General features: G+C 42.4%; 1 protein-coding gene across 4 annotated transcripts in view; it reads right to left on the bottom strand.

Annotated features, from left to right (window-relative positions):
• DENND1A (DENN domain containing 1A) overlaps positions 1 to 22,531 on the bottom strand; it is a 674,161-nt gene that overhangs the window by 67,889 nt on the left and 583,741 nt on the right. For all 4 annotated transcript variants that reach the window (XM_066580802.1, XM_066580803.1, XM_066580804.1 and 1 more), the window contains exon 19: positions 16,508 to 16,639. In XM_066580802.1, coding sequence (XP_066436899.1) covers positions 16,508 to 16,639 — 132 coding nt within the window. The remainder of the gene's footprint in view (positions 1 to 16,507; positions 16,640 to 22,531) is intronic.

Raw genomic sequence — 22,531 nt, 5'->3', positions numbered from 1 at the left:
TGGCCTGTTAGATTGGCTGAAATTTTCGCACCTGGTGTTGCATTTAGACCGCACCCCATTTCTATCTATAAGCCTTGTCCCATTGACAGACAAGGCGCAGAAAGTGTCTAAAACACAAATCTGTGCAAGACATGCAAGCTATTTTTTGCACAAGTTAAAGGGGTTGCACCAGAATTAATCTTTATTGCCTATCCAAAGGATAGGCAAAAGTCGGATCAGTGGGAGTCTCCCCGTTGAGACCGCCCACCAAATCCCGAGAACGAGGGATCCGTGTTATCCTCTTCTCCCAAGTGCTTGTCCCATTGAGAAAGAATAAAATGGCAGTCTGCATGCCGGATGGGGGTGGGATTTGGTGTTTGCGTGCAGCAAGCATGTAGTGATGGAGGAGAGGGAAGCACGGGATCCCCATTCTTTGGATCAGTGGGGGTCTCAGTGGTAAGATCCCCAAAGATCCGACTTTTATTGCATATCCTATGAATAGGTGATAAAAGTCAATTCTGCTGCAACCCTTTTAACCCTTCCCAATGCAATTTGTATCCTGGTTTTCCTAGGGGGCTTACTCTTTTCCTGCCATTATAGAACGGCGCTATATGTTGGCTAAAGCCAGTACTGCATGAGGTGACATGTTGGATAGGGTCCGACAGCAGAGAGGCTGGCAATACACAGTAAGAGAACCCCGACGGACGTCTTCCAACATCGGAGCTGTACAGCCTTAAATCATAATCTCTTCAGACGGCAGACAGTGGATTGGAAAGGGTTAAGATGAAATTCCGGATAGGGTAGGTTAGATCGAATCCGGTGTATGCACCAAAAACCCAAGCAATTGCAAAAGCAACAGCGTTTACCTCATTATTTAAAGCAAAACAAGTGGGGAAAATATGTTGTTTTGTTCTTTCTATAGAAATATAAAAATAAAGGTTATGTTTAAACAGACCAGTGAATTTCCATGAATTGTTGCTTGCTCATGGTCACCTTCAATGTATTGTCTATTGTACTCATTGGTTGTGCAACACAATGATGTATCTGTTCATAACCAACTCTTAGGGTTTGGCTCATTCAGACGGCAGTATTTGATCAGTATTTGTAAGCTAAAAACACGAATAGGTCAAAAATACTGAAAAGATGCAAATCTTTCTATTATACTTCTCTGTAGGTACCGCTCCCAATTTTGGCTTCCGAATACTAATGCAAAAGAGTGACCAAGCACAGCCAATCCGAACGGGGAGTTATTCTGTAACTTCCTGCTGTTCTGTATCATCAGTAAGCGCCTTCAAACTTTCCCCCCATGTAGCCTAGAAAAGTTGTAGCGGATATAAGCAGCAGGCGGCGTGTCATCGCACACGGCGGATCCAGCCAGCTGTGCTCTAAGGCCTTCATGATATCCAATCGGCAAATCGCAGACACCGAGAGGCACGGAAAGAATTGTTACAGTCAGGATTTTGCAAAGAAATAAGGCTGAGATAGAGGGGGGAAAAAAAACAAGGCTAGAATTATACAGTTCAGCTAAAAACATGTCAGATCCGATAATGAGTAATATAAAGCTATTTTACAGTAGACGTCATATTTCCTTATCTCCCTCCGTTTGATACCTGATCTGCTGAAGGAAATGTCTATCAAAATCTATTAAACTATTTGCTATTGTAAAAGGATCTTTTAGAACATTTCCTCTTCAATCAATCAGAATTGAAATCTAAGCTCTAATTTTCCCACAGATCAATCAATTAGGTGAACGTTGAAGTGGCACAGCCCTGGGGCTGTTTAATATGAAGCTTTGCGTCTCGCTGTGAGCGCTGGATACCGGCTCAATGATGGGAGCTGAGAGCAGTAGAGAAGGCATGTAATTCAGGCAGCACTAACGCACATTTAGAATGGGAGAAATGCTAGGAGACGCTTCCGATTTATAAAACCAGCCTCCTACACAGTCTTGACTGTGAAAGGATGATATTAAGGGAATTGCACCGAGCGAGGCTTTGAACACTGCTTAGGGCAAAGAGAAAAGAACTTCCGTTTGGCTTAAAATCACAATTTAAACAAATATTTACATGCATATTCTCCAGGCGAAAACAACTGCTACTGGTCTGTCAATGCCCCGCCACGGCCTGTGTGTCCCCTCCGGGGACAGAAGGGTTAATGAGGTTAACTTCTAACGAGAAGGCAACGCTGGGGATGTTTTGCCGACTGTATACAAATTAACACGTATATAATTGCAAGAAATTACTGTGTAATGAAGAAGGATTCTGCTGGCTGCACATAGGCAGCGGGTGAAAGAAGAGCAAGACATTTCTATGAACGGACTGGTATAGGTTTAGCATTCATTTCTGGGGGTCATCTTTATGGATGAGGTGGATGTGGATTTGACGCTGAATCTACAATGGAATCCGCGCGGATTAGGTATCAAATCCACATGCCACCCAATCAGTGCCGCAATTTTTCTGTACAGGGTGTGGTATCTGGGTTGTGGGGAAAAAAAACAAGTGGCATAAAAAGTTGAGCCAAGGATTATCCTGACTGCCATTATGGGCTAAATTGGCTTCTGCCTCATTGGGGTTTTTTTTTGCCTTCCTCTGTATCAACAAAGGTGTGTGTGTGTGGGGGGGACTGAACTGGATGGACACGGTCTTCTCTCAGCCTAACATACTATGTATATGTCACTACTTGATGCAAAATTTGCAGCAGGGAATACGCATGCCAATTAACCCCCGTGAAAGGAGCTAATTTGCATGCGGATCCCAAGCATCTGCCAATGCAGATCCACAGCTCAACTTCGGATTTATGCTGTGGATTATGCAGTAGATCCGTATCTGATTTTTCCGATGCCGATTTTATTATGTGAACATGCCCCATAGCCATGAACAAACCTGTTTTTTTTCCCCACATTTGGAATATATACATGAAAATAGTCTCAACATATACAGATAATGTATAATATATCATCCACTGACTCTAAAAGAGCACCTGCACCTTCACTTCGGAGCGCTCCCGCTGCGTCAGCTGTTTTCAGCTCCTTTCGGTAACTGAAGACGGCCCCACATCGGAAGAAGCCAAAAACGGGCGATAGAGCGGGAGAGTTTCAAAGTGAAAGTGTAGGTACCCTTTAAAGAAACTCATATAGTGCGGCATGTACTTCTTGTGGCATCCATTGTATTGATAAATGTAGTTGACTAGCCTTCGATACAGTAAAATCAGTTATATCCACATAAAATAACGGAACTAGAGATGAGCGAACCTACTCGTTTCGAGTAATTACTCGATCGAGCACCACGATTTTCGAGTACTTCAGTACTCGGGTGAAAAGATTCGGGGGGCGCCGGGGGACGGGGGGAGGCGTGGCGGCGCGGAGGGTAGCAGAGGCGGCGCGGAGGGTAGCAGCGGGGAACAGGGGGGAGCCCTCTCTCTCTCCCTCTCCCCCTTACTCCCCGCTGCAACCCCCCACTCACCCACGGCGCCCCCCGAATCTTTTCGCTCGAGTACGGAAGTACTCGAAAATCGCGGTACTCGGGCGAAAAAGGGGCGTGGCCGAGTACGCTCGCTCATCTCTAAACGGAACACACGCCAGAAAGACTCTCCTTTGGCATATGTCAGGCCCATTGTACCTTATGAACACCTTTCGGGAATACATAGGAAGCTTTTCCCGAGTCACACCCCAAATGAGCACCAAAATAGGTCTGAAACTAGAATAATCTAGAAAAACATAGTGTGAGAGTCTTCATACAGCCAATAGCAAAGGATAATGAAATGTTTTCTAAAGCTGGCCCTAGACTTGGCTTTTATTTGGCCCAGATACTTAATTAGGGGACACATATTCAGTTCTGACCCCATATGCAAAAATAACTTTCTGGCTTCTCATTGGCACCTCCTACAGCACCCTGGGCACATGCCCCACCAGCCATTCATAGCAAAGCCCACAGATAATGACTGATTCAGTCCATTTCGGGGACGAGCCATTAGTTCTGACTAATTAAAATTAGTAATTTCATTGGTCAAAAAATGTTTAAGAGTGCTTACAAATTGGTGAACGATCGACTCTTCCCTTTATTGGAAAAGCGGATTACAGGAATATATTTTATTAAAGTTGCAAAAAAAAAACAAAAACACAATTCCGTCAAATTTTATACTATAGCAAGGTCTGCGGTACTCAAAAGTGTTAAACGGGCAATAGATAAAGATGTTGTGGAGCCAGGATTTGAGCTTTGCACTGGGTGACTGATGGACATGAATTTCATTAGCATGGAAGGGCTCGATAGTATGCCCACTGGTGATGTTGCTCCAGCTATGGAAGACGTAACGTGAGAAGAGCCCAATTATACCTCCGCTGAACACTGTTTACGGGATTTTCATCTGCCTGCTGCCTCTATTCCCTTTCATTCCAGCACAGTGGCTGGCCATTATCACTCCTCTTTGTGGGGTGGCTCATGGAGGAGGGCGAAGGGGGGAGGCAGAGAACCTGACAAAGGAAAATCTCTGCAGCTTCTGCTTCCCCCGGTGACCTCTGTCAAGCTTGCAGGCCTTCAGAATTCTGCCACCAACATGCAAGATCAAAATAACAAAGGATCCTTCTCCCATTATGAATAATTCTGTCTGGACAAAGTCTCCCACATTTTAAAACATTTCTCTCTACGGTTATGGTCTCACCTCTCACAACCTTCCAGCAGTGGAGCCCAGCGTATCATTAAGTACAAAGCTATGTACATGTCACATTGTCCTCTTCCCCTGCTTACTTTTTCCACCTCACCTCTGATTTAGGGACAGGGAAATTTTTTTTCCCAGCATTCCTCATTGTACTTAATTAAAATACAGAAAACAGACTGTTTAAATGCCATGTTGGTGGCTTAGTGTATGATAATGAACATCGCTGCCACAAACTTGTCCCCGTGTCCTCAAGTCTTGAACTTAATGGGTTAAAAGTCTGAACTACTCTTGGCCGTACGAACTTAGCGAGTGTCGGAATATATGACAACTGATTGAATATATTAAATAAGCGGACTTTTATGCAGTTGCTAGAGGAGAATGTTAGGAATAGTAGTGCGAGCTGTAAAAAGACTTGCAGGTAGGGGGACGATAATGAGCATTTCCTATTAACGAGGGGCGTTTATACATATATATATTTTTTTTTAGTAGACGCCAGCCATGATTTGCAGTGTTGCATGCATCATACTCCCTTACAAGGTGCATCCTGGGATATATGGTATATAGTCCATTATACAGCAAAAAGAAGCAACACAACACATAACATAACAACACAACACATAAGAAAAAAGAAGCAACACCCTGCAAAGTTTCAAGAGCTCCAACTCTTTCCAAATCTTATATGTTAAAGTTCATTAAGAAGTATTAACAAGGAAAAAAACTGTGATATTACGATATTAGCAAGTCCGGATGGGTGCTGGATTATCAGATGTTCCAAATGACTAGAAACGCATATAAATGCATTGCTCAACCTGTGACTTATTTCCTAAGTGTAGTTGAAAAACTGCAACATAGAAGAAGCCTTTACAGTAGGTGTAGCCAGAGATGTACACAGAGACTATAGCAAAACTCGGGATGGGGCACGTACTATTTAAAGGTAATGTCCATCCATATTCCCACCTTATAAAGTAATGTCATATCCAGGGTTGCCAACTATCCAGAAATTCCTGGATAGTCCCTAAAAATAGGGGCCTTTCTTTTCCAGCGTCCAGAAAAAAACATTAGATGCGTCCATGAATTTTTGGTGGTATTTGAACAGGATCTTATGACTGTAATGATCATTATTTTACAGCTCATAGTAAATGCCAGTAAGGCGTTCATATTAGTGTCTGACCTATAGACATGTATGATTTATGTCCCTCATACGATATGTTCTTCTGATGTGTCCGTAAAAAACTGTTTTCTATTTGTGATTTTTGGATAAGTTGTCCAGGAAAACAAAAAAATTCTGGTTGGTAACCTTGGTCATATCGATAGGACATGCTATAATTCTCTGACGGTGTACGGTGACTGCAAGGCCCACCACCAATCCTTAAAACGAAGGGGACACAGTTCCGGTTCAGTACTCCTTTAACATTTTCCCATGCACATCGGTGCTCCCATCCGCTAGTTAGAGCACTGCTTTATTCACTAAATTAATGTTGCGCCCATTTATTCTCAGGATCATTGGGAAACCAAGAATAGGAAAACAACCAATCAGAAAGTGATGGCAAAGATAAAATATTACTTTATAAATTTTATAAAGTTTACCCATCTCATAAAGTGATAGGAGCTGGACTTTTTCAGAAGTGTAGTTGAAATCCCTTCATAGTTACATGATTAAATGTTGGCTGAATGCAGCCACCACTAGAGGGAGCTCACTGCATACAGGGTTAAGCAGCTAGTATTGAACTAAATGGAACTGTATTAGGGTACGTTCACACAGTGGAATTCATGCACATTTTCTGCAGTGGAAAAAATCTGCATCAAAGCCACATCAAACTCCACACCAGTGGTTCGGATTTTGATTCAGATCCGCAGCAGATTTCACTTGATCAATCGAAGGACTGAAGTCTGGTTCAGATCCACAGCAAAATCCATATGAAAATCCACGCAATGGTACAGATTTTACTGTAGATTTTCAGCAGCATGTGAATGTACCCTCAAAAGGAACCTGTCACCTCCTAAAACCATCATAAACAATGCTTTGGTGCAGATAGGATAAGTACCTCGCATTTCGGTGGTGTAATTTTTTTTTAGAATTACCAGGCTTGGGCTTCCCCCCTTGGACGGTTACCCCGGGAAGCTGGCACTAAGTCTATCAGTGTGACTCATTTCATTCAGCCTATTCAGAACAGTAGTGCATATGCACAGACTTAATGAAAAGAGTCACACTGACAAACGAAGCACCCACTTCCCAGACTGACAGTGTGGGAACGGAGAGCCCGGTAAATGTAAAAATTGCACCCCCGGACTCAGTGAGACCTATCCTATAAGCACCATAGCTTAGTTTATGATGCTTATAAGAGGCAACAGGTTCAGAACATGCAGTGTGCGCCCCCTAGTGGCACGTTCTCAATGTTAAACTTTCTGCAGACCTGCACCGTTTATCATCACATATAGGTTAACTGGGAACAGTAACTTACAAAAAGCAATTACTGGGAAAAAATAAGTATAGAGCTAATGAGTAGCATTATGTGTGTACATGGGTCCTATAGGCGTACACAGTAATGTAATGGTAGAACGCACCCTCAAAGACCTTGTGAGACTCATCAGTATGTGTTTCTGCTAGGTAGACACAGCTTTCAACAAATATGTATGCGCTTCATGCAGCTCATGAAGTATCGCTCTGCTTTCCTGCTCTGGTAAATGTAAATGCGTCTTATATACATCCGCCATGGCCTTTAAATCTTTGACTTCCCATGTATTTGTTAAGTGGATCTCTGTTTACATTTGCGCAGTGTGTTAATTCAAATGTGGCTGCTCGCAGGCGTACAAAGCCATTTGTTAATAAGAAGTATAGGTCAGGGGTGTGTTCTGCACCGATGCTTCCGTACTGCCGAATAACTCCACTTTCACAAGGATTAGAGCGTTTTAACAGAAACGATTACGTAGATTTGAGAAAGCTGCTACGTGCCAGCACCGCTGCTAAACAGATTGTCCGAAGAGTCTCAGACGTCACAAGAATGTCACTATATATAATAAGGAAAAAATGCAACCATCTAAAAACCAAAAATGGTTAAAAATGAGTCACAGTAAACCTAAGTGAATGGGGTTAAGCTGCAATACCACGTACAGTCAATCGACAAGAGTGGCGCTGTTTCTAGGGAAAAATAAAAACATTTCTATTCACATGTAACCAACTTAAAAGTAAAATAAAGTAAAACAGTATCAAAGTAGATGAAGTTAGAGGAGGTTGTATCCAAACTGACTTTTACCACCTCTCCACAGGATGGACGTCTGATTGGAAGGATGTCACTGATCCCGAGAACAAGGGTCCTGCGTCTACCTTTCCTTCTCAAGTATGCAGACTACCGCTCTAGTCAACTCTATGGGAATGCTGAATATAGTCAGACGCTTGTACTCCGCTATCTCCAGAAGTCCCACTCCAATGAAGGGAGTGGCAGTGCGCATGATCAGCCAACGATCTGTTCAGGCGCCACACTGCATGGGGTGCAAAGAGGAGGAAAATGGAACACAGGACCACAATATCACAGTTATCCCAGTAGTACACTAGAGTAAAGCACTGCAGAAGTTGATGGCACTACATAAGTAAAGCATCATCTTATCCACACTTATCGGGAGCTCAATAACACATTCAGCTCTGCTGCATACACACGCCCAACTGTACAATAAATAATGTACAAGGTTAGCGAAATTAAACTTCCCCAACTCAGAAGCCTCTGAAGGGGGATTTGCTGCTCCAAATGAGATACATTCAGGCAACAGCTGCTTCAGACGATGCAATCTGCATTTATAAAAAAAACATTTTAGCAAAAATGTCGCCGATAGGTGGCGCTGTAGCTAAGCAAATCACACTGCAAATGTTCAATACGTCCCCCTTGGTTTTCTACCACTCTGTTCATTCGCAAAACCATGTTTTCCACGACTGAACGCAGTGGGCCAGCATTAATCGCTACAACATGTCGATGAATATGGTCCTCCAAAATCAGAGACGGATGCAGATCAGTCATATTAGACCTGATCGGCTACAGCGCCACCTAGGAGTGACTTTTTGTTGCTAAAAACTTTCTTCCACAAATGGTGAGCGTATCATCTGAAGTGGCTGTTGTCCAAATTTTGTCTCATGTGGAGCATCAGAACGCCCTCCAGCATCCTCAGAGTTGGGGCAAGTTTAATTTCACTAACCCCATATATTCTTGTACAGATGTAGCAAACGTTAACTTCACATTTAACGCATTAGGATATCTAAATCAATGTGTTCTATTCACTGCGTAATACACGGCGCATTTGCACCCAAGTGAATAAGCCCTAAGCTGAATTTTGAGTTGGAACCACGTGCCAGTCATGTTAATGGCTGCTACATCCGTACCCCATTGGTTTTAAATAAGCTCTATAAACCTCACCTATAACGTCATCCTTTAGCTGATCTCTAATAAGAGTCATTCTAACGTATATAACGCCTTGCATTGGATCATACTACGAGCCGGCTCGAAATAAAAGCAGTACAAGAAGTATCCCTAAGAGTTAAACGATCTACGGGCTGTATGTATACTTATCCCATTCCGATATATCACGAATTCAGCTCTGCTACATCTCTCTCCATTTGTAAGGAGATTGGAACAAGAAATCACGTAGGGCTGCGCCATAGATTGAATTCAAGTGGCGTTCCTTTAAGAGATGATTTCGACGGACGTTCTAGTAGGCTTTTCAAAACATACATTAATTAGGACGAAATCTGAGCGATATAATCCAGATCCGGCGAGAGACGAAGTTACTTGTTTTTTTTAAGTTTAGAAAAACGTAAACAGGCGAAGCAAAAGAAAAAAAAAAAAAAAGCAGTTTGAACCCCAAATGCCCATCCCCCATCTAGTTAACCTGTCAAATAATAAAGAAGCAGCCAAGACTAGGACAGCTAGCTGCCGGCTCGCTAACAGTAAAGCTGATTAAAAATGTTCAAGCGGCAGCAGCTTGCAGACCTTTCCAGCGAGAATAAATAGAGTGTATGCAAATGTGTTTGTCACTCTGACAGCGTGTCTCAATTAAGGCATCTTACTGCTGTTGCCGGATTCAGGAGCTGCAGTCGTACAGCCAGGAGAAACTGCATTAGTGATACACGGGGCTTGACCTTAATCCGCATGCATGCATTTTAAAAAAATCTGCCTCCTCTACATAAACTAGCATAATGCCAGGAGATATGTAAAACAAGTGAGAAATGGAGAGAGGGACATCTCGTCTTCTCTGTATTAGAGGCAAAGCTTTTGTATCTTTTAATTGTGTCCCCGGCTCGCATGTATAGTAATGCTATATGACTTTAAAGGCAACCCTGGCTAATGATGACATTAAAGTATGGTGTGTTGCCTAAGAAAAAAAAAAATACTGCGTTCGCTCTGCCTTGTAGAGCAGGAGAAATGTGGCGTTCTAGACGCAGGACAGATAATATTATGTGTGGGTGTGCTTAAACATCATATAGAATTCGCATGCATTTAGACACAGCGCCTTAATCGTGTCGGAGATAGAAGATAATATCATACAGAAATGCTGGAGGAATGTTACCGCTATCCCGAGTCTGTGCAAGAAACGGCTGTGAATGCCATGTCCAGAGCCGTGGTGAAAACAAGACGAGATGATAAGATAGGGCATGAGTTAATATCGCCTAGTATAAAGCTTCTATACTAACTGGAAATTATAAGAATACAGTATTAAAGTGAGCCCGGAGAGGTAGGGGGTATATTATCTGCAAGGGGCATAGCTATAAGGGTTGCAGAGGTTGCAGTCGCTACCGGGTCCTAAGGGAGCCCAGAGGCCTGTCTATCATATAAGAAAATACCAGTGTTATAAATGGCATATGGATGATTGGGGGGGCCATGTTACAGATTTTGCATTGGGGCCCCCTATATTCATTGTATCAATGTCCTCGGATACTGGTGTTGCACTGATGGGCTTCTTAAGAAAGACTTAACGATGCAGAGGAAAGTTGTAATAGGGCAACCATGCTGAACTTTTGAATCCTGGTCGATAAACCATTAGCTAAGCCTCTGTTACCAGCAGCTGTTCTTTAACGCCATCCCGCCAATCAGCTAGTACCGGGTCTGTTTTGGCTCTCCAAGATGGCCAACACAATCTTCAGTCTACGTAATCACCTTAGTGCATTGGTAGTGTTAGACTACTAATGCACTATACCCACTTTCTGATTGGCCAGAGCCGCTGACGTGATCAGCACTGGCCAATCAGAGAGAAGTGCAGAATGTGCGATAAATAGTTAGAAAACAGCTGAAGCCATTTGGGTAGCTGCAAACAGGCCTCATAACTGGCGGACCGTAGGGGCAACAGAGGAGAACAACTGCAGGTAATATATCTCCTGCCGCAGGGCAGAATTATGTGCAGAAATCGGAGGGTCACTTTAAAGGTCTTATCTAGAAAGATCTGATCGAATCCAGGCCCAATGGTGTCAGAACCTCTACTCCTCGTCCGGCTCTGACACCAGGACACATGGCACTTTATGAGCTCTATGAAGATGTCCTGCAGAAGCTGGGGCAAAATACTGTAATAAATAACAGCAACTGCTGAACCTCTTATTAACAGAGTGCGATATCAGATTGATATTGTACTTGCAAACTGTGATTTTGCATGCGATAACGATGCATTTTGTGAGAAAATTGCATGTTTTAATAGGAAAAAAAATGCATCGCACTCGCAGGAAATGCGCATCTACATGCAAATGTTATGCAATTTTTTTTGTGCTCCCATAGAAAATAATGGACGATATTTCCCAAAAACGTAATACGGCCTAAAGGAGATAGTCGAAGTGATTTGCACCAAATGTATTAAAAACTGCAAATTTGACACATTTGGAAATGTCAGTAAGTCAAAATTTTGTTTGCTATGGCCACACATACATGTGCATCGAATCATGGGCATTTCCATTCTTTCATGTTGATACATTTGAGTAAAATTACCTCTGTTTGAAGAGCGCACCCACTTTTCCAATCTGGGAGCATTGAGAAAAGTTTTTCAGGAAATTTGTGCCATGTGACAAGTTGCAACTTTTTGGCACAGTTTACACCAAATGTGAATGTGGACTACTGAATCATTATTCATCAAATTAGGTAAAAAATAATCTATTGCCCACATTCTGTAGACCAAAAAGAAATGTCCCAATTAGATTTTAGGTTCTTGGACTGATCGATAGAGGGGAACATTTTGTACTATACTCGAGAGGAGTCCTGTGTTTCCATTTCACCACATTGTGCAGCCACCAGACTCTGTGATTTCACCTATACACAGGTAACGCGTTTCAGGATGCTGTGCAGAATCTGCTTCCTAAAATGCTTGGGGGGTTCTACTCTACGAGCCTTCAACAGTGTTGTGTCTGGACTGTACAGAACCCACAGGTGAGCCAATACAGCTCAACCAGATACTGTTGTACCCAGATCACATCACATCTGCACTGGAGCCTCCACTGAAGCCTCCATCATTTATGATACAACATTGGACACCTTGGGGGAACCTGATGGACCCCATTATAAGTCAGTAGATTCCATCAAGCACCACTGGAGCATGTCATGCAATGGATCTAGGAGTAGGAAGTAACAAAAGGAGGAGTGAGAGGAAGGAACTCCACTAGAGGGACAATGCGTTTCACCATCGAATTACATCTTTGCCCAGAATTAATATGATATTTGTGAGCAAGTGACCTCACTTCAATGTTGAAATGCATTGTCAAAGTATTTTACTGCTTTCCTGGATAGACACTGAGGTGTCTCACCAGTCCGGCCAGCGGTGGCTGTAGATGAGTGTTTCAGCATGCTGTGCCATGTGTAGAGTCGCTTCAGGTAAGCTTTTTACCTGCCCGTAATACTTTTCTCCCGGCACACGGAGCTTTCCTAATTTTCATTGTAGAATACAAAAGATCAGGCGCAATTCTTGTGGCTTCTGTTATAGATGGAAGCCACAATGCAGATGTCATCAAAACTAAGAACTAATACACTAGGAGTGTATTTTTTTTGTTGTTCTGTTTTGCTCTTCATATATAAGTCTAGAAGGAGTTTTCCCATGATTAGGCATTACATGTCCTGTTAGATCACCCAAAACATAAGTTTGCAATTAGAATCATTTTTTAATTGCTCCTTTCTTTTGATATTGTTGTTGCATACTTGTTATAGCGCCCCCGGTGGTCATTTGATTTCATTCTTAGCACGTCCACCTTGTGTACCCAATGCCAGTGATCATATGTGCTGGACCCAGTAGCATAGAACAGGTCCATCACCCAGTTCCTCTTGAACACGGGCAACGAAGAAATTCCTGCTATTATGCACAGTGCAAAAGAAGGCCACCAGCGCTAGACACGATCAGCGGATGATCCAAGAGGGAATGACAAAGAACCCCAGGAGGCCCCAGAACGCGTAGGTAGCAATATCTACCCTAGGAACATTTTTTAAAATGCTTCTATTTGAGAAACAATATTGCAACAGATTTACCATTGTAAATGCGCCAGTTTTCACTCTCGTACATAACTTGCATCACATTCGGTGTTTTCCAACTCATTTGAAGGGTAGCGGCTTTGCTGGAAGGGGTGTGGCTTATTGAAAAAGCGTTGTGGCCTAGATGCAACACTGTGTGCCAAAAAACTGGCACAAAGTAAGCCAACTAACAGTTGGTACAAAAGTGTCTCAGGATGTGCCAGATCTATCATCCAGTAGAGGCACGGTGATAAATTTGGTGCACTTTAAGACGGTCTAGTCTCACTGTGCGCTGTCTAATTCTTACACACCCTGGTCCGTTATATTTTGGCCCTGGATTAGTCATCCTGGCCCGTTATATTTTAGGAGATTTAACAGCGAATTATCAAACACATTCACTGAGCGACCCCTTTAAGTTGATGTCACCAGTAGTTCTAGCCTGCTGAAAATGATTCCTTACTTGCTGATCCTGATAAATAAATGCACGTTCTGGGCAAAATCCTGCATTATGTGTAATGTTCTGAGGGGGCGGTGCATAGCATGCCAAAGAGAGGATCCAGGCGAATGGCGTAACAGAGTTAGTCAGTTTTAAGCAAACCGTAACCGGACATCAAGACATAAGAAATGGCTGTGTTCTATACGTTTGATCCCATCCAAGGATGGGTCAACATTACTTATGCTAAGTGAGACCCCTATAAGTAGACACTGAATGCCCCACTACACAACTGTTTTATGGTAAAAAAAACATGCAAACATTAACAATCCTTCAAATGCTGTTTTTTTCTGGCATCTTTCCCAGGACATGGGCTGGGTATGTGTTTCTAATAAAAAATTAGGACCAAACCAAAAATTTAAGCTGTATCTGACCTAAGAAAATGAAATTAATACATAAATAAATAAAAATAGCTACAAATTATGTAAAAGCAAAAAAATAAGAAAAAAAGAAAGAACCAATACTCACAGCCTTTTTCCCAGCCCAAGCTCCGGCATCAGTGACGTTTCGTACTGCTGGTCACCAAATTAGTGGTCACAGCAGTCGCCTTCCGTAGTCCAGCATCAAGGGGCCCATTGAGTGGTGATGACGGTATGGTACAGAACGTGATCTCTGAGTCCACTGGCTGCAGCAGTCACATTCTGCCAGCTTGTAGACAAAGGCCAGGAGGACTGCCAGCAAGCAGAGTCGGGTAATCCCTTTAAATATAATGCCTAATGTATATGTTGTTTGCAGGCAGGAAGGACTGCGCAGCAGGAGAGATCAGCATATGGGCTCAAAGCTACCTCTCCACGTGTGCGTCAGCAACAACTATGGGGGTACCCCCGCCAGTGAGGCCCACCTTATAGTTGGAGAAGCACTGCTGTATATTATGTAAAAAGTTACCTTTCCATGAACTGCTCCATCCTCGGATCCTAAAAGGTACAAGTTACATGCCATATATGGCTTCCAGAGTCAGATGAGGTAATGTAACCACTGAATTCCACACGACAGGTTATAAATGACTGACTGTTGGGGGTCTGACTGCTGCGCCCCACCTATCATGAGAACAGCCCCCTATTTGAATGAAGTGGTGGTCACATATGTGAAAAGGAAGCTGTCAGTTCCTTTATGCTGACCTCACTGACAGGTATAAAGGCAGGCACTCTGATTTCAGCGCATTGTTACTTGTGGGACACTTTTGTGTAGTTTTGCTGCACTAAAAGGGAACCTGTCACCTCCGAACAGAACCATAGAATAACTTATGCTGATGTTCATGGAGGTGACAGGGAACAGTTTAAAAGAGTTTTATCAATTGTTCAGTAAATAAAAGTTAATTAAAAATATAAAAATACTCCCATTTTGCAATATTTATAATAAAAAAAATAAAAACAAGAATAATAAAAACTTTTTTGGTATCGCTGCGTATGTAAAAGTCAGATCTATCAGAGTAATGTATTATTTAACCCCGCTTTGTGAACGCAGTCAGAAATTACACAATGTCAGAATTGTGTTTTGTTTTTTTAACCACCCCCCTCCCCCCCCCCCCCCCCCCAAAATATAACAAAAAGCGATCAATGTCATATCTACTCCAAAATAGTACCAATAGAAACTGCAGGATGTCCATCAAAAAATAAGCCCTTTGACAACTATATTAGTGGGAAAAAAAAAAGGTTATGGCTGTCAGCTGACAGCAGCGGGCAACAACAAACTGCATACATTTGGTATCGTAGTAATCATACTGACCCATAGAATAAAGTTATCATGTCATTTTTGCTGCAGTTTATATGACGTAGAAACCCACCACCACCACCAAATATGGCAGAATTGCATTTTATTTCCCGTTTCACCCCACTTAGAATTTTTTTAAGTCTTTCAGTACATTATACGGTATATTAAATAGTACTATTGAAACATACAACTCGTCCTGCAAAAAACAAGACCGTTACAATAAGGGATAAATAAAAGAGTTATGATTTTTTGGGGGGCAATGGGTAGAAAATAACAAAAATGGAAAAAAAGTGCTGCATCCTTATGGGGTTAAAGGGACTTTCAAGGAGTACATGATAAATGACTTATCCTCAGGATAAGTCATCACTAGTAGATTGGCAAGGGTCCTCCGCTTGGGACCCCTGCCGATCAGCTGATTGAAGTGGCAGCTGCGCTCGGATCAGCACCACAATCACTTCATTTTATATCACGCACAGTGCCATACTTTGTATGGTGGCTCTTCCTGGTATTGCAGCTCCTATTCACTTGAATGTGACTGAGCTACTCACAGGTCATGTGATGAATGAACGTTAGGTCTCAGAAGAGGCTGCAGAACTCACCCAAGTGCCACTACCTCTTCAATCAGGTGATAGGCAACCTATCCTAAAGTTAGGCAATCAAAAGTGTAGAACCAAAAACTGCTTTAAATATGCAACTGGCAGCTTCTTGTATAAGATAGCTTGGGCACCCACAAAGACTGGTGTATTCACGAGGTGCCATTTTCACCCTTCACTTGCGGTAATTTACATTTTTTACAATATGTAATGTAATAGCCAGAAAATGTCGACCACAGCAGGCTGGCGGGGTACGCAGCACCTCATGAATATGCTGGATCTATCTCTCGCAGGACGCTATGGGAGTCAGACCTATCCCATGCAGAATACTACCAGTTGTATATGTAAATGTAGAAAAACTAGACAATGTTGCCCTGTAAGGGACAGAGCGCTGTCCCTACCTAATACTGCCCTTAGTGAGGGCAACAAAGTATCTGACAGGGTCCCCTGAACTTCTGCTCCATTCACTGTCTATGGGAGCGACGGAGAAAGAACAAAAATACTTTTGGAATGGAAACAAATTGCTTATTTACAAGCGTACTATAGAGATAATGATATGTCAATAGGCATTGGTAACAAGCTAATTATTCATGTACTTGCAACACTTTACCACTGTGACCTACCTGACCAAAATGAACGGTGATGGGTCTTCTCTCCTCCCTGGCTTTCAGATCCTTCTTCTCAGAAGATGGTGAAGGAGACATGCTTGGAAGCGGTTCCTCCCCAGTTACACTACATCCATTTTCTGTCAGATCCTGATATAAATACAGAAGTGGACAAGATTAATATAGAATTACAGAACCTTCATTTCTTAGCAGCTACTAATTGCACATGCATTAGCTCAATCTGTCAAGCAATGCAGTTAAAGCAACCCTCTAGTTTTGGGTCAAAATTCTGTCCCAGGACCTGAGGGGGACATCACTTGCAGTTGTTCCTCCGACCCACCTTTACCAGGTCCTGATTTTAGCCTTCCAATATGGCTGGCATTGGTAGCATTAGACTAATAATGCACTATAGATGCTCTACGATTGGTCAGGGCTGTTCACATGATCGGCACTTGCCAATCAGAGTGCAGCACATAGTGTACTTCATGTAGTTATAAAATTGTTGTGGCCATTTTGGACAGCTGAAAACAGGGCCCAGAAGGGACAGACCACAGGGGTAGCAGAGAAGAACTACTGCAGGTAATATACCCCCTGCCCCACCCGGTTGCAGGATGGAATTTTGTTCCTAAACTGGAGGGTCACTTTAGTGAACACTAACACCAAATTGGCCGGAAACCTAGTTACACAATATTTCCAGTCTATCTGTCCAGAAACCATAGTTATCATGTATGCGCAATCGTCTCAAAAGATTAAAGAAGCCTCATAAGGAAAGGGGTTGCCGTGATACCTAATTATGGCATAAGGACCCTACAGAAGAGGGTCTTCTACTCTGGACCCCGACATGGAGTTGCTCTCACTCTAGTGGACCCAGCACGTCCATGTACTACATCACTGATGGCATTCAGTGAAATATTACATTTCAGAGGCCACTGCTTCTCTTGGTGATAAGCTGATCAAAGGATGCCCCACCAATGGGACCCTCTGGGATCATCTGTAAAACATAGGTATTCAATTTCACAGACTGTAAAGGGTTTATGGTCTGATCATAGATTTCTATCATTCAATTGAATACAGAGATATCTAAAAATTACATTGAATGGCTGCTTAATTAGAGACCCCCATCTAGTAGCACGTTGGACCATCTTTGGGCTTCAGAAACCCAGCAATTCCCTGTGATGTAGATTCCATTAGGTGTTAAAATCATTTCACAGGTATATTGGCTTATGTGAACAGGAATCTTCTTGTAGTTGCGGAAAATTAGATGCATGTGTTGAAATGTTCAGAACAGATGATAGGAAAGGCTCATCTTCATTAGCATGGTGCAACAAAAATCTGGATTCATCTGACCAGGCGATGTTTTTTCACTGCTCAGGGAGCCAATTTTTGGGCTTTTTTGCCCACTGGAGTTTTGTCTTTCTGTTTCTCGTTTGTTGTTCAGTCGGTGCATGCATTTACACTAAAAGATTATCGTGGGAATCTGAACAATAATCGTTTCGTGTAAAATCAGCTTTACTGTCAAAACATTTTAGCTAATATCTAATCTGTATCTCCTCCCTTTCAGTTTCATCCCATTGCTTCTAGTCTTTCCTTGTGCAAATGAGAATTGGGCTGATCCCTCTGCACTGTGACAGCCCTTCAGATATTTGTAGACAGCTATTAAGTCTCCTCTCAGCCTTCATTTTTGCAAGCTAAACATTCCCAGATCCTTTAACCGTTCTTCATAGGTCATGATTTGCAGACCATTCCCCATCTTGGTAACTCTTCTCTGAACTTGCTCCAGTTTGTCTATGTCTTTTTTTAAAGTGGGGTGCCCAGAACTAGACACAGTATTCCAGATGAGGTCTGACTAAGGAAGAGTAGAGGGAAATAATGATCTCACGTGATCTAGACTGTATGCTTCTCTTAATACATTCCAGAATTTTGTTTGCCTTTTTTTGCTGTTGCATCACACTGTTGACTCATGTTCTGTGATCTATTAGTATACCCAAGTCTTTTTCACATGTGCTGTTGCCTAGACCAATTCCTTCCATTCCGCATGTGTTTTTTTAAAATTTTTCCTACATAGATGTAGTACTTTTCATTTCTTTCTGTTAAATAGCATTCTATTAATCGCACCCTACTGATCCAGCTTTTCTAGATCTTTTTGAATCCTTTCTCTCTTCTCTAGTGTTAGCTATGCCACCTAGCTGTGTGTTGTCAGCAAATTTGATTAGTTTATTCTCAATTCCCTCATTTATAAAAATGTTGAACAACACTGGACCCAGGACACAGCCTTGTGGTACCCCACTCGAGACATTCTTTCAATTGGATGTGCAGCTGTTTATTACTACTCTTTGAGTAAGACTACTAAGCCAGTTGTGAATCCGCTTAACAGTTGCCTTGTCGATCCTATATTTGGTCATTTTTTTCCATTTGGATAGTATGAGATACTTTGTCAAATGCTTTGCTGAAGTCAATATACACTGTATCTACTGCATTTCTCTGATTAACCCAATCAGTAATTCTGTCATTTACGTAACTGTGCACCGCCTGTTCGTCAGAACGTTTCTTGACATTCTCCTCTGACCTCTTTCATCTATAAGTTATTTACATCCACAGGATCCTGTTATGCTGGATGTTTTTTCTCCATCACACCATTCTCAGTGTACTCTCTACACCATTGCATGAGGAAACCCCACACATTCAATACAGGGAATCACCAATTGGGAAAGGGCCGGTGTCTCTAATAAAGAGGCCATTCAGTGTATTTCAGTCCCATTGTTGACTGCAGATCATGACTAGGTAATTGAAGATCTCTGATGATGGTCATATAGTGCGACTATAGTGTTTTTTTGAAATATATTTGGAGTGTCCCCTTTTCCTAGTATTAAAATTCAAGGTGTACGTCTTAAACAAATACGGCTGTCCAGATACTGGCAGATATTTAAATGAAATCCATTCGAGACAGATGTCACATTAGCTGCCCCTACAATGACAGATTCCAGTCCGACATCAATATGTGAAGGTATCCAATGGACAGCCAGAAAACGACAGCTATATTGACATTGACATTTCCAGCATACAGATCTACACATGGCAATCTCGGAATTGAAAGACGGTTTGACAGCTTCTGATGTTTAGGATATCTTCCCATCGCTGATCTATCTATTTCTGAGCAAGTCATGACAGCTAAATGCCATGGCCCTGGAACACATAGAGGAAGAGTCAGCACTGCAATGTACTCAGACCCTTACCACTATCAATTAGCAAATAAGCCAGAAATTGCTATACTACAAACTATTCTAACCCTAATGCGTCATGGAAAGGGCATCGAACATGAACACATTATAAACTTTATTTACAAAGTAAATGAAAAATAGCAATTCCCCAATCCTATAAATACACGTCCAGTAAAAATACAACACTGTGCCAGATGTAGCGCAGGATAGGTTGTGGAAGGGCTCGTTCACATACCCTTTTATGGATTCTGTTTTCCTGTTTTGTCACCGGAGCAAGAAAATGGTATCATCAGTAGGTACCGATGCATCCTATTACAGAACCATACACAGGTGAACGCACCCTTTTGACCATAAAGAGTTCATTTTGGTCTGTTACGCTCTGCTGTTTTGTTCAGAATTTTTACGGAATCTTCAAGAAAGTCTCTGAATGGAAGTTCCAACACAGATAAGAATGAGCCCTGAACTGCAATGCAACAAAAAGATGCTGGAGATGCTGACCTGGTTATGCCCTAAAGTTCCTTTTGTAAAGGGGGTGCTTCCCCCTTACAGGTGAGTAGCCTTGCCACTCTATACATAGTGGCCGTAAGAAACTCCGTCCCTCTGCAGGGACTCCTACCGGGGTGGGGTGTAAGAGTCCAGCAGCTAAGCGCCGGACAGAGTTCTGACAAAGCCGCATTCCTCTGCCAAAGTACGACAGGTAGTGTGAAGCTGTGCCGCACTGTGTGAGACCAGAGACACGTGGCCAGGAAGGGAGGCAGAGAGAATTGCTTCAGGTGCCATGTTGTGGAGCAGAGCAGAAGGATCCACCCCCTTCTGTGACATTGGCGCTGGCATGACCAGTATTCCAGTGGCCCAGATGTTTCAGCCCCTGACAGGGTATAGAATGAGGGGCTAAGTCACGCCCAGTCGGGAAGCTGTTGGCGCCTATCTTGGCCCTTTATAATGTATCTTAGCTGTGTCACAGGAGTGCATGGTAGCAGTAGCAGAGCAACAGCAGCTTCCAGAGGGTGTGAAAGACTGGAGAGGGGTGCCGAAGATGTGGCGGTGGCCACTCCATAGGCAAGCATAGACCTCAAATGGTGCTGTATCCCCTTGTCAGGAGATGACGGAAGAAGGTTGCTTAAAAATAAAAGGACTGAGGTCAGTGCAAGCCACTGAAGTGGCCAGGACCAAAGGGACCATATGAGAAAAGGGCCTGACGACCAAGGGGCCAAAAACAACATCATGCCATGTAGAAGGAGAGGGGCCTACTTCACTTTGACCTATATCAGCTTAATTTCTAGACCCACTTATTGGTGCAGCCCTAAAAAGGACACCCCTTAAATTTTACAGGCTAATATTCCCTCTCTGATATAATTCACTATTTAAAATGTCATTCTGGCTATTCAGAGTGTACAGAAACAGATATTACTAATGTGGGTGTTGCACAATAGTAGCCGATGTGTACATGGAATGTTGAGCATACACAAAATAAATACCCAAAAATAGGTACCATTATATGCTAAGGCTAAACTCACCCCACATCTGATTTGTACATTTAGTGTATAGTCTGGGAATATCTTTAGTGCATACATAGATGTGCCCATAGGCTTTAGTAGCTAGATTTGTGTCCTTTTGTCATACGTTTGGCCAGTGTACTGTGTCTGCACTTATTCTAACATCTGTGCATTTCTAGTGCTCTACATGTTATGCGATATCTAATGTATAAATCAAGTATTAAAAACGTCCTTTAATTAAAAGGAATCGGTCACTAACTTTTAGCCCTTTTAGCTAAGCTTAGGCGCTAAAAGTAGGTGACCCGCTGAGTCTGGGGATGTGTTATACTTAGCTTCTCCCGTCATTTCCCCAGTGTCAGTGTTGGAAACTGGTGCTCAGTGCACTGGGCAGCGCTGGTAAGTAGTCCACCCATTCAAATTTTATAATGGGCGGACTACTCAGGGGCTTAAGGGCTAAAAGTAGGTCACAAAGTAAACAGTGTTTGTTTCTTTGTATCCATTCTATCTATTTATCCATCTATCCATCCATCTATCTACACCGTATAGGTCAGCTAGTGTTACCTTGCTTAGTCATTTCTTTCTTTCTATCTGAAACTCCTGGAGTTCTCCTCTTCAGTTGGCCATGTGCTCTCATCCTGACTAGCTGAGATTTATGTTCTCTCAAAAAGTCAGTTTGTAAGTCAGCATAACTGCTGTGTGATGGACCCTACCACACAAGTTGTTTGGGGGGGGGGGGGAGAATGTGTTTCTTCTGTAGTGGCCCTTTAGGTATTTGTTATATATGGTTTCTTTTTTCAGCATGCAATAAAGAAGAAGCCATTTCTATGTAGTATAATACTTTGTGTATACTGCACACTACTTCTTTTTAATCTACTCTCTGGACGAGTATAGTTGGGATTTATATTAGGAATCATTGGATGAAATTACTCTAATAATGACTATATGGAGTAAACGACCATATTTTTTCATGTATAGATATATATATATATATATATATATGTGTGTGTATGTGTGCACGTGCAGTACATAAGTATTTCTAGTAATTATTAGGAAATTATAGTACCAGTGTTTCTGGTGGCACGATGTTCCACACAGCTGTACATCCATTATGATCACCACATATCACACACACAGCTCTACTACATGCATCCTGATTCCGACACGTCACACACACACACACAGTTACATAATGGTACACCCAATATGATCTCAACACATAACACACACACAGCTGTGGTAGATCCATGCTGATTTCCAGACATCACCAGTTCAGCAGACTCGTGGATACAGTGATCAGTTCCTAGTCATGTGTTCCCTGACTCCACCCA

This window comes from Eleutherodactylus coqui, chromosome 10 (genome assembly GCF_035609145.1).
Source record: "Eleutherodactylus coqui strain aEleCoq1 chromosome 10, aEleCoq1.hap1, whole genome shotgun sequence".
NCBI classification, from domain to species: Eukaryota; Metazoa; Chordata; class Amphibia; order Anura; family Eleutherodactylidae; genus Eleutherodactylus; species Eleutherodactylus coqui.
The sequence above is the reverse complement of the archived record's forward strand: the minus strand, read 5'-3'. Positions and strand labels throughout refer to the sequence as shown.